This window comes from Bombina bombina, chromosome 2 (assembly GCF_027579735.1).
Source record: "Bombina bombina isolate aBomBom1 chromosome 2, aBomBom1.pri, whole genome shotgun sequence".
Taxonomy (NCBI): domain Eukaryota; kingdom Metazoa; phylum Chordata; class Amphibia; order Anura; family Bombinatoridae; genus Bombina; species Bombina bombina.
In genome coordinates this window covers 1063476891-1063497109 of record NC_069500.1, presented here as the reverse complement: position 1 = coordinate 1063497109, position 20219 = coordinate 1063476891, and the positions used below count along the sequence as shown (strand labels likewise).

Below are 20219 nucleotides of genomic sequence, written 5' to 3'. Positions count from 1 at the left end.
ATTGGTGGCAAGCGACGGGATGAACCTTATCGCCCAGAAGAGCAACTACACAAGCCAGTAACCTCAGGAAGAGGGGGATTACTACAATACTGACTAAGATAGAAGGAGTACCAGGGACCGAAGTGAATGGAGATGGATTATTCTAAGCTAAAGAGACAAACGTAAAAGGAACTGCTAGAAGCCAGGGGAAAGATAGGCAGCAGCAAACCCAAGGCTATATTAATTGCTGAGCTGATGGAGGGAGACAGAGCTCGCAGCGCTACGCCTCCAGCAGCCATGGAGGAGACCCTATACCAGAGGGAAATGAGGACCAGGCTGGAATTTTTACCCCAACCTGTACCACGGGATATGCTATCCGTGGTAATGGCAGATGTGCAGGAGTACGTGATGGCACACAGTCCGCGGAATGCATCCTCCCGAGCAGAATCCATTTTGGACGCACTCAGCAACCCAGTAAGACCCAAAATCCCATACCATGCATTTAAAATGTTTTGTGAGGAGAAGGATGAGATTGATGGGTATTTACAGGATTTTGAGAGACTGTGCGAGTTACATGATTTGGAGCAGTCCGTATGGGTGCCGGTGCTAGCAGGCAAGCTAGCCGGTAGGGCAGCGGAAGCGTATCGCGCTGTACCCAGGGAGGACAGCAAGGATTACGCTAAAGTGAAGAGAGCGATCTTGGAAAGATATGCCATTACCTCAGAGGCATACCGGCGCAAGTTTAGAGGCCTGCGCAAGCCAGAAAGAGATTCCCATGCAGAGTGGGCCCACAAGCTGGATCAAGCATCTCAGGGGTGGATACAGGCCAGCCAAGCTACCACCATGGAAGAATTGCGACAACTGATGCTGTTGGAGCAATTCTTTAACGGCTTGTCCCCAGAAGCCCAAGAATGGGTGAGAGATCGAAAACCCCTCACCTTAACCGAAGCAGCCAGATTAGCAGACCAGCATTTTGATGCCAGGAGGCACCATGGACTACAGCCTAACAACGGACGGGCTAATATACAATGCCACACCTGCAAGCAGTGGGGACATATGGCACGTGAGTGCACCCAAAATCGGAGCAGACAAGCTTGGAACCAGGTCAGACAGAACCTGGCCCCAAGGGCGGCTGCTCACCATTACCAAACGGAGCCAGCCGCTCATGAGGTGTTGAGCACCCAAGCCGAGGAACCCCTGGGAATTCTGCATGAGGTGATGTCGGTCCAGGGACTTCGGGATTCGGGAGCTACTTTAACCCTGATAGCTCCCCATTTTGTGCCGGATACAGCACCCACTGGCGGATCCGTGGCAGTACGAGGGGCAGGGGGAGCAGTATACCGATTGCCCACTGCTAGAGTGGAGTACAGACCCCCAGTCACCCCAGCAGCTGCCAGTTACCAACCCCCGGCGCACCGCTATACCACACGGCCTCCGGCCACGAACTACCCTCAGAGAGCCCGGTTCAATTCGCGGGGCTACTCACAACCTATTCGGTGCTTTGGATGTAAGCAACTAGGGCACAAAAGACCAGAGTGTCCCCTAAACGCAGCGAATCAAGCACAGTCCTGGAGAAGACCCGCTGGCGGAATCCCACATAATCCTCAGCCTGTGGCCCGCTACGTAGAGGCGCCAGAATGCTGGGGCAGCCTACATGAAGCAGACCCCGTGCAAGCTGCCCACCGGAATAACCGGCAACGGGTTAAAGTGAATGGGAAGGAGGTCAGTTGTCTACGGGATACTGGTGCTACCATGACCTTGCTTCAAGAGAACTTGGTGCCTGAGAAACAGCACACTGGAGACACTGTGGCTGTGAGGGTAGCAGGGGGCACTGTGTTCCGCCTACCTGTTGCCAGGGTACATTTGGATTGGGGAGTGGGCGCTAGACTTGTGAATGTGGGGGTCAAGAAGGACTTACCTGCTGATGTTCTCCTTGGAAATGACTTGGCCCCCCTTGTTTCTGCCTATGCTCCCATGGATCCCGCTGATGTTAACCCTGTGACTACCCAAGCCCAGTCCCTCCGGGAAGAGACGCTTCCATGTTTGGGGTGGGGGCAGTACTGAGCCAAGTTGGAGCAGATGGCGGAGAACACCCCGTAGCTTACTTGAGCCGAAAGTTGTTGCCCCGGACATCCCCAAGCCGATCCGTTGGGATCAGACTGTGTATGCCGGCTTGGTTCTGGGGGAGCATTGTGGCAAACCTAGCCACTTCTGGACTATAACATAAGAAAGGTTGTCTATAGGCTGTATATTGTGCTATGTAGATGTGACAGACCCTTCTGTCAGCACTGAAAGAGTTAACTGTGTTCAGCTTTAGCCTCAGCTATTGTGCACTGTCATTAATGTTATTGATACACAGTCCATTGTTTAATCAACCTCAGAGAGCAGACCCTAGATGATAAGGAAAGCCAAGTGTGTGTCTGTGTTTAAATTGTTATCAGCTTGAGCAAGGTATTCTATTGTATCATGTAAAAGGGCGTGTTCCCTCCATCTAATGTACAACATTCTTTCAACCCCCCTTCTGGGGGGGGTCAGACCTGCATAAATACTGGGCATATGAGCCTTAATAAAAGTCATTCTGTTTAAAACCTGAAAACTGGCTGGGTTGTGAATTGCTGATTCCCTATGCAAGACATTGTTCCCTGGTGTTAACCCTTGGTATCCGGTTGGTACCGTTACAGATGCGTTTAGTTTTTCCTACGTAAAACCGGGGGCAACCACAGTGCAATAAATATACTACCCCCACTGAATCACAGTTGAAGAAAAAAATATCAAATTCTTTATTGCAATTGCCCAAGAATCTATGACCCATTTCCATATAGGGACAATTAACACATTTCCCGCATGGGAAGCTTCCTTTTATGCTCCTATTCTTCCTGCTGCAGAGTGGCTTTTCTCAAACTTATCTCTTAGCAATTTATTTTTCAAGTTGGGAGCTCTTTTTGCTGTAAGCAGTGGATAATCTCCCACCACCTCTTTCACCTTATCATCCAGATGCAGAATATGAGAATTTTTTTCAAGTGTATATCTGAGGTTTTTCTATTGGTTTTTATATGTTGCAATTAATCTTATTTGTCTGGTGTTATCTTTTTGTTTACTTTGATAGAGAAGATCATCCCTATTTCTTTTTATGTAAGGAGTATGACTAATGTAAAGCTAAGTAATTGAGCAAAGGGAAAATGTCCTTTTAAGAGCTAACAGGTAGCTTGCAGAAACTAGGTTGGGCCACATCAGGTTTAAAAAGGCTGTTTTGAGTTAAGGAGATTATAGCCCTGACGAAGCCCCAGCATGAGATTGCCTGTGGGGTGAAACACATATGTTGTCGGCAAAGGCCTTTTCTTTATGCTTTACCAAGAGACTCTAGTCTGGACATTTTTATTCTTATTCCTATACTGACTTTTACATCCATAAGTGTGAGGTACAGAGCACCTTTTTTCAAGTTGATCCTATTTGGCAATGGGAGCAGAGGCTCTAATATAGCCGGTCACTTTGTTTGCTGGATATTGTGTTGAAAAGATCTGGGGAAAGCATTCTGGGGGTAAGTAGACGGCCGCTCTCTCCCAGAAGCTAGATGTCCCATGTATCAGCAAAATTTTTGAAAGGCTTATAATCATCATATCTGTATCGTTTGAGTAAACACAGTGACGTCAGAGGAGCAGGAGGGGTTACAAGACGCAACTATGCCACTCGTTTGTACACAAGCTCTCATGAAAGGGAGTCTCAGGAGGGGAAGGTAAGCCTCTCCACACAGGATCACATAAGTGAATTGCATATTGGCACTAACATTGCACCTATACATCAAGGATTAACTTTCCAGTCCGGACTGACCTAGAGTGCTGCGAATGCTGCGGTCACATACCGGGAGGATTATCCTGGACTTTGAATCCTATTGATATCTACAGCCTGTGCAATGTGCAGCATTTTAGCTCTGTATCAATTTATGTGCTAAAGCAGTATATTTGTACGCTTTTTTGTTTATCACTTATGAATGTCTGTTTAGTCTGTCACCTAGGATAGCAGCTAGTTTTAGCTGAGTGGTTACATTGTACTCGGGTATGTGCAGTATGGGTCTAATTTGTTTTGTTTCTTTTATTGTGTGTGTCACACAGATTTTCTTTGAATCATATTTGATTATAAATAAGATTGTTTTGATATATTAAGAGTGCTGAATTCCCTTTATTTACAGGAGGAAATGGTTATCCTCCTATATCGCTCTTTCATAAGTAATTTGCTATTTTATATAAAGGGTCTGTACCATTACCTTTTAAAAAGGCACAATACAAGCATCAGGATTACTATGCCTGCTTTGGGATAAAGTTTTTTTTTCTTCTCTCGTATATATATGTGTGTGTGTGTGTGTGTATATATGTATGTATGTGTGTTCATACATACATACATACATGATCAAAAATCATGGCACGCCTGCATTTTTGTCAGATAATGCACCACTTCGCCCAGAAAATTGTGCAATTACAAATGTTTAGGCATTTTCATGTTTATTTCTTTTGTTTGTATTGATATGACACAAGCAAGTGGAGAAAAAAAAAAGCCAAAACTGACACATTCCACACTAAACTCAAAAGATGGACTGAACAAAATTAATAGCACCCTCAATTTAATATTTGGTAGCACACCCCTTGGTTACAGGAAGCAATTGATTGCAGTTATTTTTTTTTCCATCAATGAGTTCCTTACACCTCTCTACTGGAATTTTGGACCACTCTTCTTTCGCCAACTGCTCCAGGTCTCTCAGATTGGAAGGGTTCCTTTTCCCAACTGCTGTTTTTTGATCTCTCCACAGGTGCTATATGGGATTTAGATCTGGACTCATTGCTGGCCAGTTTAGTACTCTCCAGCGCTTTGTCGTAAACCATTTCTGGGTGCTTTTTGACATGTGCTTTGGGTCATTGTCTTGCTGTAAGACCCATGACCTCAACTTTCTGACACTGGGCCCTACATTGCACCACAGAATTCTTTGGTAGTCTTCAGATTTCATAATGCCATGCACAGTCAAGACATCCAGTGCCTGAAACAGCAAAGCAACCCCAAAACATCAGTGAACCTCCACCATGTTTGACTGTAGGGACTGTATTCTTTTCTTTAAAAGCCTAATTTCTTTTTCTGAAAACATTAGAATAATGGGCTTTATCAAAAAGTTGTAATTTGGTCTTGTCTGTCCACAGCACAAAGGATTTTGGCTTCCTCAGGTAAGTTTTGGCAAACTTCAATCTGGCTTTTTTATGTTTCTGTATCTGCAGTGGGGTCCTCCTGGGTCTCCTACCATAGCGTCCCTTTTCATTCAGATAGCGACGTATAGTGCGAGCTGGCACATTTGTACCCTGTGTCTGAAGGTCAGCTTGATATTGTCTGGAAGTTGATCAAGGTTCTTTATCCACCATTCGAACAATCCTTCGCTGCAATCTTTGATTGATTTTTCTCTTTCGTGCACATCCAGGGAGATTAGCTACAGTACCATGGGCTGTAAACGTCTTGAAAATGTTGTGCCCAGTGGACAATGAAACATTAAGATCTCGGGAGATGGATTTGCAACCTTGAGATTGTCTATGCTTTTCCACAATTTTTGTTCTCAAATCCTCAGACAATTATTTGCTGCTTTTTCTCTTATCCATGCTCAGTGTGGCACACAAAGACACACAACTGAAAGGTTGAGTAAATTTTTCACCATTTTAACTGGTTGCCAGTGTGATTTCTGTATTGTCAGCACCTGTTAATTGATACAGGTGAGTTGAATTATTAATTACAGAAGCATCACAAACTTGGAATGCATTTATTTCTTACAATTTTGAGAAGGTGCCAATAATTTTGTCCAGTCCATTTTTTTGAGTTTTGCGTGGAATGTGCCAGATTTGGCTTTTTCTCTCCACTTTTTTGTGTCATACCAATACAAACAAAAGAAATAAACATAAGAAAGCCTAAACATTTGTAATTGCAACAATTTTCTGGGCTAAGTGGTGCATTATCTGACAAATGCAGGGGTGCAAATATATTTCGCCATGACTACGTGTGTGTGTGTGTGTGTGTGTATGTATTTGTGTATATGATCTTTAACATTGAGTGGACTAGTAATAACAAGTACTCATAATAAAATTTGCTAAAAAGTTAAACCTTCTAAAAAGATTTTTGTAAACAAGTAGAATTTTTTTTCTTATTGCATTATAATAATTTGATATAAATAATAAATGTAATTTATATTGCATTGTTGTACCCTAAGGTGGATAGTAGAGACTGGGCTATGAATGGCAGCACAATATCTTTAGATGATGAAACTGTTATTGATGTACCAGAGCCATACAATGAGACTGCCAAATATTGTGCATCCCTTGGACACAAAGCCAACCATTCCTTCACGCCTAACTGTATATATGATACGTAAGTATTACTCTTTTCTACAAGACCTTGTTCTTAGAACTCCTGTTTGATGGGCTGAATTATTGTATGAATTATTGTAGTTTCTTACCTTCCTTTTTTAATGCCTGTAAATTTTTATCTTTTATGTTCTCCTGTTTTTTTTTCTTCACATCCCTTTATTTCATTTTGCTCTATACTTCCCATGGTTCCTCCCTTTTTTCTCTCTCTTTTCTCTGTTCTTTTTCCCAAATAAATACATTTAATTTATTTCATCATACATACTCTATGCTATGTAGGTTTTGCACCTTTTAATGTTTGGTCGATATTTTATTATCTTTGTCCGTGTAATGTAGGGAGCCCGTTAATGTATGCCTTGGATTTGTCTACAACATATTATATATTTATTGCTAATTATAGCATGCTTCACGTTACTAAGTAATGTAAATTTTTTGCCACTTCTAATATTGTCAGTATTTTCTGATTGACTTAATAAAAATAACTTAATAAAAACTGGAGAAATGCTTCAAGCATAAAAAACACATTGTTTAACAAAATCAGCGTGAGGCCAGAGTTACAAATCAGGCCTCCCTAACAAGCCAGGTTTTCAGGATTATCTTTAGTGACAGCAAGTAAAATAACAATGTTTACTAATCTGGTATTACAGGTGGATGTTTTAATAGTTTAACCAAAACATCATAATGTGGCTGAAACTTTTTTAGTGCACCCTATACTTTAAATAGATGTTGTAGGAAGCACTATTAGCGCACTCATTGGGTTAGTATTACAAGTGTTGAGTTAAGTGATGCGCAGAAGCACATTAAATATTACCACTGTAAAATTAAGACCTGAAGTAATCCATTATTAATAGTATAACACAGAACTGCATGAAGAACTCCACTACTTGTGCACTATCAGCTTAGCTCATCCTCAGCTTAGCGCTCGATATATTCAACATATTACTCCCCCCCCATATAGATGTGCGTTATGTGAGCGATTTAGTGCACCATCCCTATCCAGTGTTCTACACAGAAAACGTTGTCAGCTGGGTGGGGCAGTGTAATACTATTTATTATTATATCATTTTCTGCTATCTAAAGCACACATTTATTGCACAAATTATCATTAAAAATCTGCAATTAAACAATGCAAAAATTTAATTGGCTAATTTTAAAGTAATATTGGGTTAAATTTTCTCCGGGTGGCCAATAAAATTAGCTGGTTGATGCGACCATTAAATAGGTCCAGGATAAAACACAGCAACATACAGATGTTAGTTCGCCCTAGACTATCGCTTGAGCAATAAAAGGTAACTCTTGACTTGTAATATATGAGCACATATGGAAGCTCTGTTGATTTTGCTTGAGTGAAATTAAAGCACAATAGCGCTAACATTTTTGTGCTCCACTTGTAATCTAGGTCTAGACTATTGAAATATTAGTCGAGAGCTCTGGGGCATCTAACTTTTCTACATTAAACATTTTTTTTATATATAAATTTACTGGCCATCAATTCCTGTAATAGTTTCTGTAATGTAACTAATTTACAACTACAAATTTAGCCGCTTGCTCTGGGAGATCTGTCATTTATACCAACTCCAATCTGGTTACTTACCCTGCTCTTTATTTTTTATTAAAGAACAAGGGGATATGGGAACGCGCTGTAAAAAACAGCATATGAGAGGTAAAAAACTTTATAAGGAATGTAGATTACACAAGCTTATAATAAAAGTTTATAAATGTATTACAAATATTTGTATTACAATAACCGATGCCGGCATCTGATACAAAGTAAAATAGTACAATTAAAATAGGATAAGGATCAACATATAATGTAAAACATCAGTGTGTAATGATGTAAGTAGCTGAAAAAATATATGTTGCAAAATAACACAATGTTAAAATTGAAACAGAGTCAATGTTACCGTCCTTAACACAATCAGGCCAGTGATTAGAGTGTTTGGTCCAGCTGTTTATATGAATGCAGGTATAACTTGGGTGATTCCCTCTGCGTTGTTTATAAAACAGCGAAAAACTTGCAGAATCTTCTGGCTTGTATCCAATGACTGAGAGTTAAATTTCAAAGACACTTTCACAGCCCTATTTGCTGGATGTCCCGTGCTGTGGGCCTGTTCCAGTCAGGAGGTCAAATTGCAGGAGTAATGGTAGGTAACGACAAACTTCGTTTCTTTGAAGTTAAAATGAATCAGACTGCTTTTAACAAATGTGGGTCATGGGTGGGAATTACGCATATAGAGTCAATTCTTATATTAAAGTGGCTCAATGCACCGCACCTACCGCATATGTAAGTCAAGCAGATGTATTGCAAGTAAAGTTTGTAACAGCGTCCATATTATTCAGATTCCAGTGCTGGACATAAGAAAGTAGATCATGGGTATGATGGTATTTCCAAGAGAAAAACAACTCTGTGAATTAGAGTTGGTCTCAACCACCTTACCTACTACTTATTTTCACAAGTTATGAGCAAATTTCTACGCGTTTCAGCCTAGTCAGGCCTTTATCAAGATGCTCATTGTGGTCTTTCATGAATTTAAATACACTGTGGTTCTCTGTGATTGGATCAGAGAGGGTCATGTGGTTAGATGAAAGAAAGTCATATGACTTTGTTTTACCATGATTTTTCACAGTTTAATCAGCATTCCTTATATGTTTGAAGATACCTCCACATTTTGTTCGATTTTGATGAATGTTAGAACTAATGAGGATTGGAGTAAAAGCATTTAGATTGTGCAGTAGATCTATATACCAGAGATAATACAAGAAAAAATTGTACATGAAATATTTACATGAAAGATTATGCAAAAAAAAAATATATATATATATATATATATATATATATATATAAAAAAAATCACGAGCAGTTCGTATTTGCAACAAAAACTTTTTTAGTGGTGATTAAGTCGTGTGTATAGTTAACTCTAAAAAATATTGAAGTGAAATACTATAGAAATATGATATCAAAAACCCATCTTTATTTGAAAGACATATCTTTTTTTGAGAAACATTTCTTTTTTGAAAGACATATCGTCTTTATTTTTTATTTCCATCTAAAGGGGAGGAGAGTCCACTGCTTCATTCATCACTTGTGGGAAATAAGAACCTGGCCACCAGGAGGAGGCAAAGACACCCCAGCCAAAAGCTTAAATACCTCCCCCACTCCCCTCATCCCCCAGTCATTCTTTGCCTTTCGTCACAGGAGGTTGGCAGAGAAGTGTCAGAAGATTCGGAGTAGTCTCTTATGGGGGGTAATACTCTAAGCAATGGGACTGGAGTTTTAAGTAGTCCTGTCAGCCTCTCAGTGAGAGCATGGGTCTGGAGATGAAGGGCTATTAACAGCTCCTTAAGCAATCAGTGTTGACAAGTTTCGCTGCCTGCTTTTATTCTCTCAAGTCCATGTCAGAAGAGACGCTACTAACCTGTCACACTTGAAGGGCCGTGTTCCTGTTCCACGGCATTGATTCTGGTAAGATCGTTTCATTTTATATATATATATATATATATATATATATATATATATATATATATATATATATATATATGTATGTATATGTGATAAAGCAAGAAGACAGGGTCACAGTGGGACTCCTTTTATCTGTATAGAATCTAGGGTATTACCCTCGGAAGGAGGTTATGGAACAGGGGGGATTTTTAATATACATAATAATGTTTGTGTTTTTTTGCTCCACTTGTGTGAGATGAGGCTCTGTCAGTGTGGAACAATTAAAGAGAGATTGAGGCGGGCCTTTTTGGCGTGTCTCTCAATCAGTGCAGGGGCGGTCCTGCATGGCACTCCATGTGACCGGGTGTGGCCTCAGTAACTTCCTCTTTCTCAACCTGTGTTCGGAGGAGACGAAAGCTGTTTCTTGTAGTCCGGGTCATAGGAGGTGGTGAGTGCCCCGGCCACTCTACTAACTGTGTATACTGTAAGGAGGTTCCGGTGGAACAGCCGTTACAGCTCTGTTCCACATGTTGTGACAACATTACTCCTTCCAAAAAGAAAAAGGTATTTAGTACAACCGAGCCGTCCACCTCTGAGGGTTCTCCGTCCGGCGCGGTGCGTTCCCTACAAGCATCTCCGATTACACAAGCAGTTCCCCAGGGCACTACTAACCCTCCTGTGGGATGGGGCCCTTTTGGCTTCCAGATTTCGCCAATCAATTGCAGACGGCGGTCTCTGCGGCCATAAATGCGATGCCTCGTCCTACTAAGCAGAAGGTACGGCACAGCTATTCGTTTCAGGGGTATTTGACTCCGCTGGCTATCTCGGACTGATTATCCGCGGAGGAGGACAATTCCGACTTGTTGGAGGATGTCGCTTCTGAGTCAGAATCGGCTACTTCTAGGCTTCCGTCCATGGAGGAACCAGATTTCAAATTTAAGACGGAGCATTTGCGTTTCTTGCTTAAAGAAGTGTTTGCTACGCTGAAGGTTCCGGAACCGAAGCTACTGGAGGAACCTTCGATTCCTAAATTGGATAGGGTTTACCAGGACAGTAGTGTCCCCAGGCCTTCCCGGTTCCTATCAAAATGGCGAACATTATTAAAAATGAATGAGAGAAACTAGGTTCACCCTTTTCTCCCTCGTCGTCTTTTAAGAAGCTTTACCCCGTTCCAGATGTGCAGCTTGAACTGTGGGGAACTGTCCCTAAGGTGGATGGTGCTATCTCCACGCTCGCTAAGAGAACGACCATTCCGCTTGAGGATAGCTCCTCTTTTAAAGAACCCATGGATAAAAAGATGGAGTCCATGTTGCTGAAGATGTTCCAACTGACAGGGTTCCTTTTCCAACTGGCGGCTGTCGCTGCAGTGGCTACCTATTGGTGTGACGCACTAGCAGCAATGGTCGAGGTGGAGACCCCCCTCAAGGAGATTTTGGATCAAATCAAAGCCTTAAGGGTAGCGCATTTGTTCATTTGTGATGCAGATTATTCGCCTGAATGCTTAGACGTCAGGATTTTCTGTTTTAGCATGCAGGGCTCTGTGGCTAAAATCGTGGTCTGCTAACAGTACATCTAAGTCCTACTTGCTTTCCCTTCCATTCAAGGGGAAAGTTTTTTTTGTTTTGCCCAGGCCTGGATTCTATTATATCTACAGTCACGGATGGCAAGGGCGCCTTCTTACCTCAGGATAAGAAAGCCAAACCTAAGGGATCTACTTTTCGTCCCTTTCGTGCAGACAAGTCTCAGCGCCAGCAGCCTTTCGCAAAATCTGAGCAATCCAAGGGATCTTGGAAGCCAGCAAACTCTTGGAATAAGTCCAAGCCGAACAAGAAGCTCACCGAGTCAAAGTCGGCATGAAGGGGCGGCCCCTCGACCCGTCCTTGGACCAGGTAGGGGGCAGACTATCTCTTTTTGTGGGGGCCTGGAGGGGAGACGTTACAGACCCTTGGGTCCTGGAGGTCGTCGCCCAGGGGTACAGGATAGGTTTCAATTGTATCCGCCCAGAGGCAGGTTCCTCCTGTCAAACATCTCTTCAAAACCAGAAAAGAGAGAAGCCTTCCTGGGGTGTGTGAGGGATCTCTCATCTCTCAGGGTAATCGTCCCAGTTCCTCATGTAGAAAGAGGTCTGGGGTATTATTCAAACCTTTTCGTGGTCCCAAAGAAGGAGGGCACATTTCGTCTAATCCTGGACCTAAAGGCCCTAAACAAGTTTTTGTCAGTCCCATCGTTCAAGATGGAGACGATCAGGTAAATTCTGCCCCTGGTTCAAGAGGGGCAATTCATGATGACTATAGACCTGAAGGATGCTTACCTTCATGTTCCAATCCACAAGGATCATTTAAAATTCCTAAGGTTCGCCTTCCTGGACCAGCACTTCCAGTTTGTGGCCCTTCCGATTTGGTCTGGCGACAGCCCCAAGAGTCTTTACAAAGGTTCCGGGAGCTCTTCTCGCAGTAGCGAGAGCCAGAGGAATTGCAGTGGCTCCGTATCTGGACGATATCTTGGTCCAGGCTCCATTCTTTTGTCTGGCCGAGGATCATTCGAGAGCTCTCCTACTTCGATCCCATGGGTGGAAGATAAACTAAGGGAAGAGTTAATTGGTCCCCAGCAACAGGGTGGCGTTCCTGGGTAAGATAATAGATTCTTCTGCAATGAAGATATTCCTGACAGACCAGAGACGTTGCAAGCTGGCGTCCAACTGTCTAGCCCTGCAGGCATCCTCCAGGACATCTGTGACCAGATGTATGGAGGTAATCTGGCTTATGGTATCCAGCATAGAGGTCATTCCATTCACCAGGTTTCATTTTAGACCTCTGCAGCTGTGCATGTTGAGACAAAGGAACAGCGATCATTCAGACTTGTCCCAACAGATATCTCTGGATAGACCGGTGAGGGAATCCCTGTCTTGTAGGACCCGACCGGTGCAGTTTTCCCAGGGAACTTCTTTCCTGAGACCTTCCTGGGAGATTGTAACCACGGATGTGAGTTTATCAGGTTGTGGAGCTGTTTAGGGTGCCAGAAAGGCACAAGGCAGATGGACTCGAGAGGAATCAAGCCTACCTATAAAACATTCTGGAACTTCCAGCGATTTTCAATGCTCGGAGGGCTTGGCCCCCTCTGGGGTCGTCCCAATTCTTCAGATTCCAATGGAACAACATCAACTCGTGGCTTATATAAACCACCAGGGAGGGGACAAGAAGCTCCCTAGCAATGAGAGAAGTATCTCAGATTCTGGAATGGGCAGAGACTCACAATTGTTCACTCTCAGCGATCCACCCCCGGGTGTGGACAACTGGGAAGCGGATTTTCTAAACAGACGTTTCATCCAGAGGAATGGTCTCTCCACCCCGAGATGTTTGCGGAGATCTGCAGCAGTTGGGGGACGCCGGAAATAGATCTCATGCCGTCCAGACTCAATTGCAAGCTACCCATATATGGGTCATGATCCAGGGATCCCCAAGCGGAACTAATAGACGCCTTGGCAGTACCCTGGAACTTCAACCTAATCTACATATTTTGACCGTTGCCTCTTCTACCTCGAGTAGTGGCCCGCATCAAGCAGGAGCAAGCTTCAGCGAAGGACGTGGTTTGCTGATCTAGTGGCGATGTTGTCTTATCCATCGTGGAAGTTACCTTGTTGCAAGGACCTGCTAGTTCAAGGTCTTTTTCTATATCAAAATCTCGATTCTCTGAGGCTAACTGCGTGGAGATTGAATGCCAAGTCTTAGCCAAGAGAGGTTTTTCGGAGAGAGTGATCGACACTCTCGTCCAGGCCAGGAAGCTGGTCACTAGATGCATCTACCACAAGGTGTGGAGGACCTACTTGTCCTGGTGTGAGGAACGAAGATACCCTTGGCACAAGGTCAAGGTATCCAGGATTTTAGCCTTTGTCCAGGATGGTCTTGATAAGGGTCTTGCCGCCAGTTCCCTGAGGGGACAGATCTCGGCTTTATCCGTACTGTTGCGCAAGAAGCTCGCGGAGCTTCCTGATATTGAGTCCTTTGTTCAGGCTCTGGTTAGGATGAGACCGGTTTTCAGGAATCCGGCTTCTCCCTGGAGCTTAAACTTGGTGCTTAAGGTATTGCAGAGGGCTCCGTTTGAGTCTATGCATGCTCTGGACATTAAGATTCTTTCATGGAAGGTCCTGTTGTTATTGGCTATTGCTTCGGCACGCCGAGTCTCTGATTTGGTGGCCTTACAATTTGAGCCTCCTTACTTGTTTTTTCATGCTGACAAAGCCGTTCTGCGAACCGGAATGGGATTTCTTCCTAAGGTAGTGTTGTCATAACATTAACCAGGAAATAGTGGTTCCTTCCTTGTGTCCTAACCCATCCTCTTCAAAGGAAAGGTTACTTCATAATCTTTATGTGGTTCGGGCCTTGAAGTTTTATCTTCAAGCCACGAAGGAGTTCAGACAGACGTCGTCCTTATTCGTTGTGTATTCTGGAAGATGCAGAGGGCCTCTGCAACTTCTCTATCTTTTTGGATGAGGAGTATGATCCGTCTGGCTTATGAGACAGTGGGACACAAGCCTCCTCAGAGGATTACGGCTCACTCGACTAGAGATGTGGCCTCTTCTTGGGCCTTTAAGAATGAGGCTTCTATGGAGCAGATTTGTAAGGCAGCTACCTGGTCATCCTTACATACTTTTGCAAAATTTTACAAATTTGACGTTTTTGCTTCGGCGAGAAAAGTTGTTCCTTGTTCCCTTGGCAGAATGACTGGGGGATGAGGGAAGTGGGGGAGGTATTTAAGCCTTTGGCTGGGGTGTCTTTGCCTCCTCCTGGTGGCCAGGTTCTTATTTCCCACAAGTGATGAATGAAGCAGTGGACTCTCCTCCCCACGATATCAGGTAAGCATAATTTTGTTTTTTAATATTTATATATATATATAGATAGATATAGATAGATAGATATAGATAGATATATAGATATATACCTTTAAAAACAATGATGTTTACAAAATATTGTTCAAAATATAAAACTTCTATTTTTTCACATTTTTTAGCACACTACAAAACATAGTTTTAAAAAAAAGCCATATAAATTTTAAGCCCCAAACTTGTTAGCTGAGGGTGGGATAGAGGAAAAATTCAAGACACTCAAAAATAATATAGTAACTGGCGCCTAGATGGAATACAAGCTCACTATAAAAGAGTCCCTAACAGATTCTTGGATAATAGCAGTTGTAATGTATAGGAGCGCCAAAGGCTAAAGTATTACACAGGTTTCTTTAAAAAGAAGGTGGCAGAGCCAACTGGAATAACCAAACAATGTCAAAAGTGCTTATGGGGACAAAATTACTATACCAATTAAACAGGTAGACGAATAAACTCAGATCAATAAGTCAAATAGTTAGTAAAACCTATATATTTTTATTTATAGAGAGCAATCTCTCAAGATACGATAAAATGTAAGAATACAATATATCATAGAATACTAGTATGAGGATAAAATTAAAAATAATGTACACGGATAAAAATTTAATAAAAGGTCCACACTGGTATATGCCAGGAAGAATACAATATAATCTAGAAGAGTTCATATAAGATATATCATCAGAGAATAAAAGAAATATACAATTCGGATAATGTGTCAAAAAATACCTTGATTAAATGACAGATAATGTGAACTATGCAAAATTTTACAAATAAGAAAAAATACAGAAATAATAATATAAAGAATGATATAAAAATTGGCTTATGGCCACTAAGAGAGTGCCGGCACACTAATAAACTAAAACAACTAAAAAAAAAAAAAAGAAAGATCTCTAAAAATTAGTAAGTATTGTGACAAAACCAATCTCGCCACTGTACATTGGAGGGCCTGTTATGGAACATTCTTTGGGCTGGAGGTACATGGGCTTAAGGATACCCAGAGACTGCATGGAAATATGGAATTTTATATGCTGGACACCCCATGTACTTTCATAACTCTGTCTTATGTCTATGTCACCCTGTATCCATAAATACAGGATGGGTACAGGGTGTGAGTGCCCCTTGTGGGAGCAATTGTGACTCTATAAGCCAAGTGGGCATAAAAGACTTTATAGCTAATAAGAACTGTTCCTATATTCTCTAATAAGATGTATTCTATGTATGTTTCAGATCTGATTGTGTCTCAGGAGTCTGTCTGGGTAAACTGATTGTGTTTTGTGTAATTATGTTAACTAGACTGCCCAACATCAGATTGTCTGAGTAAACGTTCTTCCCTAGTTAATTAACTTAATATGTTAATCTGTTTTACCTGTGAATAGACAATTGTTAGAGGTTTGATGCATTGTTCATATGTTTGCTTTACTGTTAAACCAATGCCCTTTGTAACCTGAAGCCAGGGTGTATAAATCTGTGTGCTGCCTTCAAATAAAGGAGATATTCTGTTTAAACCTGAAAACTGGCTGGTTTGTGAATTGCTGATTCCCTATGCAGGACGTTGTTCCCTGGTATTAACCCTTGGTACACTGTTGGTACCGTAACATTGGTGGCAGCGACGGAATGAACCTTATCGCCCAGAAGAGCAACTACACAAGCCAGTAACCTCAGGAAGAGGGGGATTATTACAATACTGACTAAGATGGAAAAGAGAAAAGTAAATTTTGCAGCTTTTAAAAACTTCCTGGAAACAGAAGGAGAGATTGATGGGTACCTTGCGGATTTTGAGAGGCAATGTGCACTACACAAGGTACCCGCAGAGGACTGGGTCACGATATTATCTGGAAAATTATCCGGCCGGGCCAGAGAGGCTTTTCGGGCCATTCCAGATGAGGAAGTCAGGGATTATAATACTGTAAAAGAGGCTCTGCTCTCCAAGTATGCGGTTACACCGGAGGCATACCGGAGACGGTTCAGAGACACTGTTAAATTAGCTGGAGATTCCTACCTTGAGTGGGCATGTAAGGTGCACCGCACAGCAGCTCACTGGATAGCGGGGTGCCAAGCCATATCTGGGGAAGAGGTGCTGCAGCTATTCCTGTTGGAACATTGCTTCGACAAATTACCCGCAGGAGTTCGAGAGTGGGTTCGGGACCGTAAACCCTCCACCCTGCAGGAAGCAGCTCGCTTGGCAGATGAGTATACGGATGCCCGCAAACTGGACACTGCTACCACTAAGCCCCCTGCTAGAGTGGAGTACAGACCCCCAGTCACCCCAGCAGCTGCCAGTTACCAAACCCCGGCGCACCACTATACCACACTGCCTCCGGCCACGAACTACCCTCAGAGAGCCCTGCGGTGCTACTCACAACCTATTCGGTGCTTTAGATGTAAGCAACTAGGGCACAAAAGACCAGAGTGTCCCCTAAACGCAGCGAACCAAGCGCAGTCCTGGAGAAGACCCGCCGGCGGAATCCCACGTAATCCTCAGCCTGCGGCCCACTACGTAGAGGCGCAAGAATGCTGGAGCATCCTACATGAGGCAGACCTTGTGCAAGCTGCCCACCGGAATAACCGGCAGCTGGTTAAAGTGAATGGGAAGAAGGTCAGTGGTCTACGGGATACTGGTGCTACCATGACCTTGCTTCAAAAGAACTTGGTGTCTGAGAAACAGTACACTGGAGACACTGTGGCTGTGAGGGTAGCAGGGGGCGATGTGTTCAGCCTACCTGTTGCCAGGGTACATTTGGATTGGGGAGTGGGCGCTAGACCTGTGAATGTGGGGGTCAAGAAGGACTTACCTGCTGATGTTCTTCTTGGAAATGACTTGGCCCCCCTTGTTTCTGCCTACGCTCCTATGGGTCCCGCTGATGTTAACTCTGTGACTACCCGTGCCCAGAATTGCTGATTCCCTATGCAGGACGTTGTTCCCTGGTATTAACCCTTGGTACACTGTTGGTACCGTAACAAGTATAAACGTCCATGGGCCAACACTTATGGTCCTAATGATATTTAACAAATTAGAGAGTCCCAAATGTGGTGACCAATGGGTGCAATGATGGTGAAACAAATAGGTGTATCCTGTTCCAAGGTTATCCTATGTTTGTATTATCCGGATATAGATGAAAACCTAAATAAAAGAAAAAGAGGGAAAAAACCTATACAAACTGCAGTTGCTTGCGGGTTCTATAGGTAATAGACTCACCCAAACAAACGATCCTGGAAAGATAAATAGGCTCGCAAATCCTGCTGCGGAATAACGTCTACGCGTTTCAGCCCTATACAAGGGCCTTTCTCAAGACATAATGAGGCTAGATCTACTGTGTTTATTTAAAAGGAGTGACGGTACGTCAATAATGGCATACCAGAAGTGACGTTATCGTCGTCACGTGCACGGCTGACTTTAATCTTTGGCGCCAAATATAGTTGGTTTTGATCGGACCTCCCTCCTTTTAAATAAATGGTACTTATCTACTCCATTAGCAAGTCCGAATTGGCTCCTCCAAGTAAGGCAAATGTTTGGGAGAGTTTGGCCATTGAAAAATAATTGAAGCAAGCAAGGTATTAATGTTTTCACAAAGTTTTTACACCCAGTCAGTATTGCAGTTCTACAGAAAAGTATTTTAATTACAATATGTGTTATGTCCCATCAAATAAAAGCAGTTTAAATTTAAAGTAAAACTAACAAGAAGTGTATGTATGTGTTTAATGGATATCTAGGAATATATTGCCCTCTGGCTCATATGATAATTCCCCTAGAAATTGTTACTTTCTACAGCGAAGGGACATCTTCCTTTTTTTTTTTTTTTTTTTTTCAAGAATAGTAAAAGGTTTGTAAATCTTTCAGATGTAATAGAGAACATGTTTGAATACAGTGTCCCTTTATACACAGATTATGCAGCCAGTGCTTTATATTTCTAAATCATGCTTTTTATTTGATGCATTATAAGTGTCAGATTCATTAATTTCTTCAATAGCAAAACACAGTGGCTTAGATTACTGTTACACACCAGCAATCCCGCAGGCTTTATAAACAGGGGTGCCCAATATGTTTTACAAATTGGAGTGCAATGTGACACTTTTAGAAAACATTTCTCTGTTCAATAATGCTTAATAAAAATGCATAATAAAAAGAAAATACAATAACACTTACTCTGAATTTCAAATGAGATATTTTTTTGACAAGTTAGAAAATGTCTTTCCATTTCCCTGCCACTTCTATCACAGCCATCAGCTAATCACAGACTTGCACATGCTCAGTAGGAGTTGATGCCTCAGAAAGTAATGGTAGCAAATTTGAAAGTTGTTTAAAATTGCATGTTCTACCTAAATCATGAACATTTAATTTTTACTTTTAGTTTACTTTTTTTTTTTTTTTTTTTTAAAGATAACTTTAAAATGTGCACCTTCTGGTGTTTTAGGTTTACCCACCCTCGCTTTGGTTCCATAAAGTGTATCCGGACAATAATGGCTGTAGAACCAGATGAGGAGCTGACTGTGGCCTATGGTTATGACCACAACTCTTCAGAAAAGAATGGACCTGAGGCACCAGAATGGTACCAGCAGCAACTCATGGAGTTTCAAGTGACCCAGAAGAAGTGAACAGCAGCTACTTTTTACAGGGCTTGGGGGGAATTTGGGTAAAATGATCTATGCATTATATTTCTACAGAAGATAGGACATCTGGAAACTAATAAACATTACCGGAAAACCTAATTAGCCTGAAATGTTATTTTAGCATATTAGGCCTGACTAGTCCAGTATCAAATGTTTAGGACTTTGACAATGGAAATTCCATTTAACACTTAGGCAAATCAGTGTGACAGCAGAATTTTATTTATCGTTTTGTTTTTTTCTTTTACAAATGCCAAATGGAAATAAAACTCACTGGATAATTATATTGTTTATATATTTTCAATGTAAGGGTTTTGTGTATATATGTTACAAATTAACTTATATATTGTGTCACACTAAAAGAACGTTTTATATATATTTTTTTTATTATTATTACAGTTGAACTGTAAATTTCTTGTGCATTTAGTAATGGCAAAATCCTTCAGCTTTGGAGGATATATCTAGTCTACTGAATCTTTAACTCATAATATTCTACATCATGTTAGTAGAATGTGATAGGGGTTATTTCTAAGTCTCTCATCTGTTAAAATTATGGACTAAAGTGAAGGATTCTGATGACCATAAAGCAACCTGCAAATTAATTTAGCTTAAAGGGACATGCAACCCAAAAAAATGCTTTCATGATTCAGATAGAGAATACAATTTTGAACAACTTTCCAATTTACTTATTTAATTTGCTTCCTTCTCTTTTTGTACTTTGTTGAAAGGTTTATCTAGGCAAGCTCAGGAGTAGCGGAGAACCTAGGTTCTAGCTGTTGATTGGTGGCTGCATATATATTATATATATATATATATATATATATATATATTTTCCAAGTTAAGGAAAGCACAATCTTACACAGATAGATTGCCAAGGTGCTCCCCAAACCACAATACAAAAGTTCTCCACAAATGCAGGCACTCACTGGTC

The 20219-nt window shown here is 41.9% G+C and overlaps 1 protein-coding gene across 1 annotated transcript in view; it reads left to right on the top strand.

Annotated features, from left to right (window-relative positions):
* LOC128650031 (histone-lysine N-methyltransferase SETD7) overlaps window positions 1–19572 on the top strand; it is a 107992-nt gene extending 88420 nt beyond the window's left edge. Inside the window, exons 7-8 of the mRNA XM_053703686.1 lie at window positions 6212–6369; window positions 19096–19572. Of these exons, the coding sequence (XP_053559661.1) occupies window positions 6212–6369; window positions 19096–19276 (339 nt within the window). The 3' untranslated portion in view covers window positions 19277–19572. The remainder of the gene's footprint in view (window positions 1–6211; window positions 6370–19095) is intronic.
* The last annotated feature ends 647 nt before the right edge of the window (window positions 19573–20219 follow it).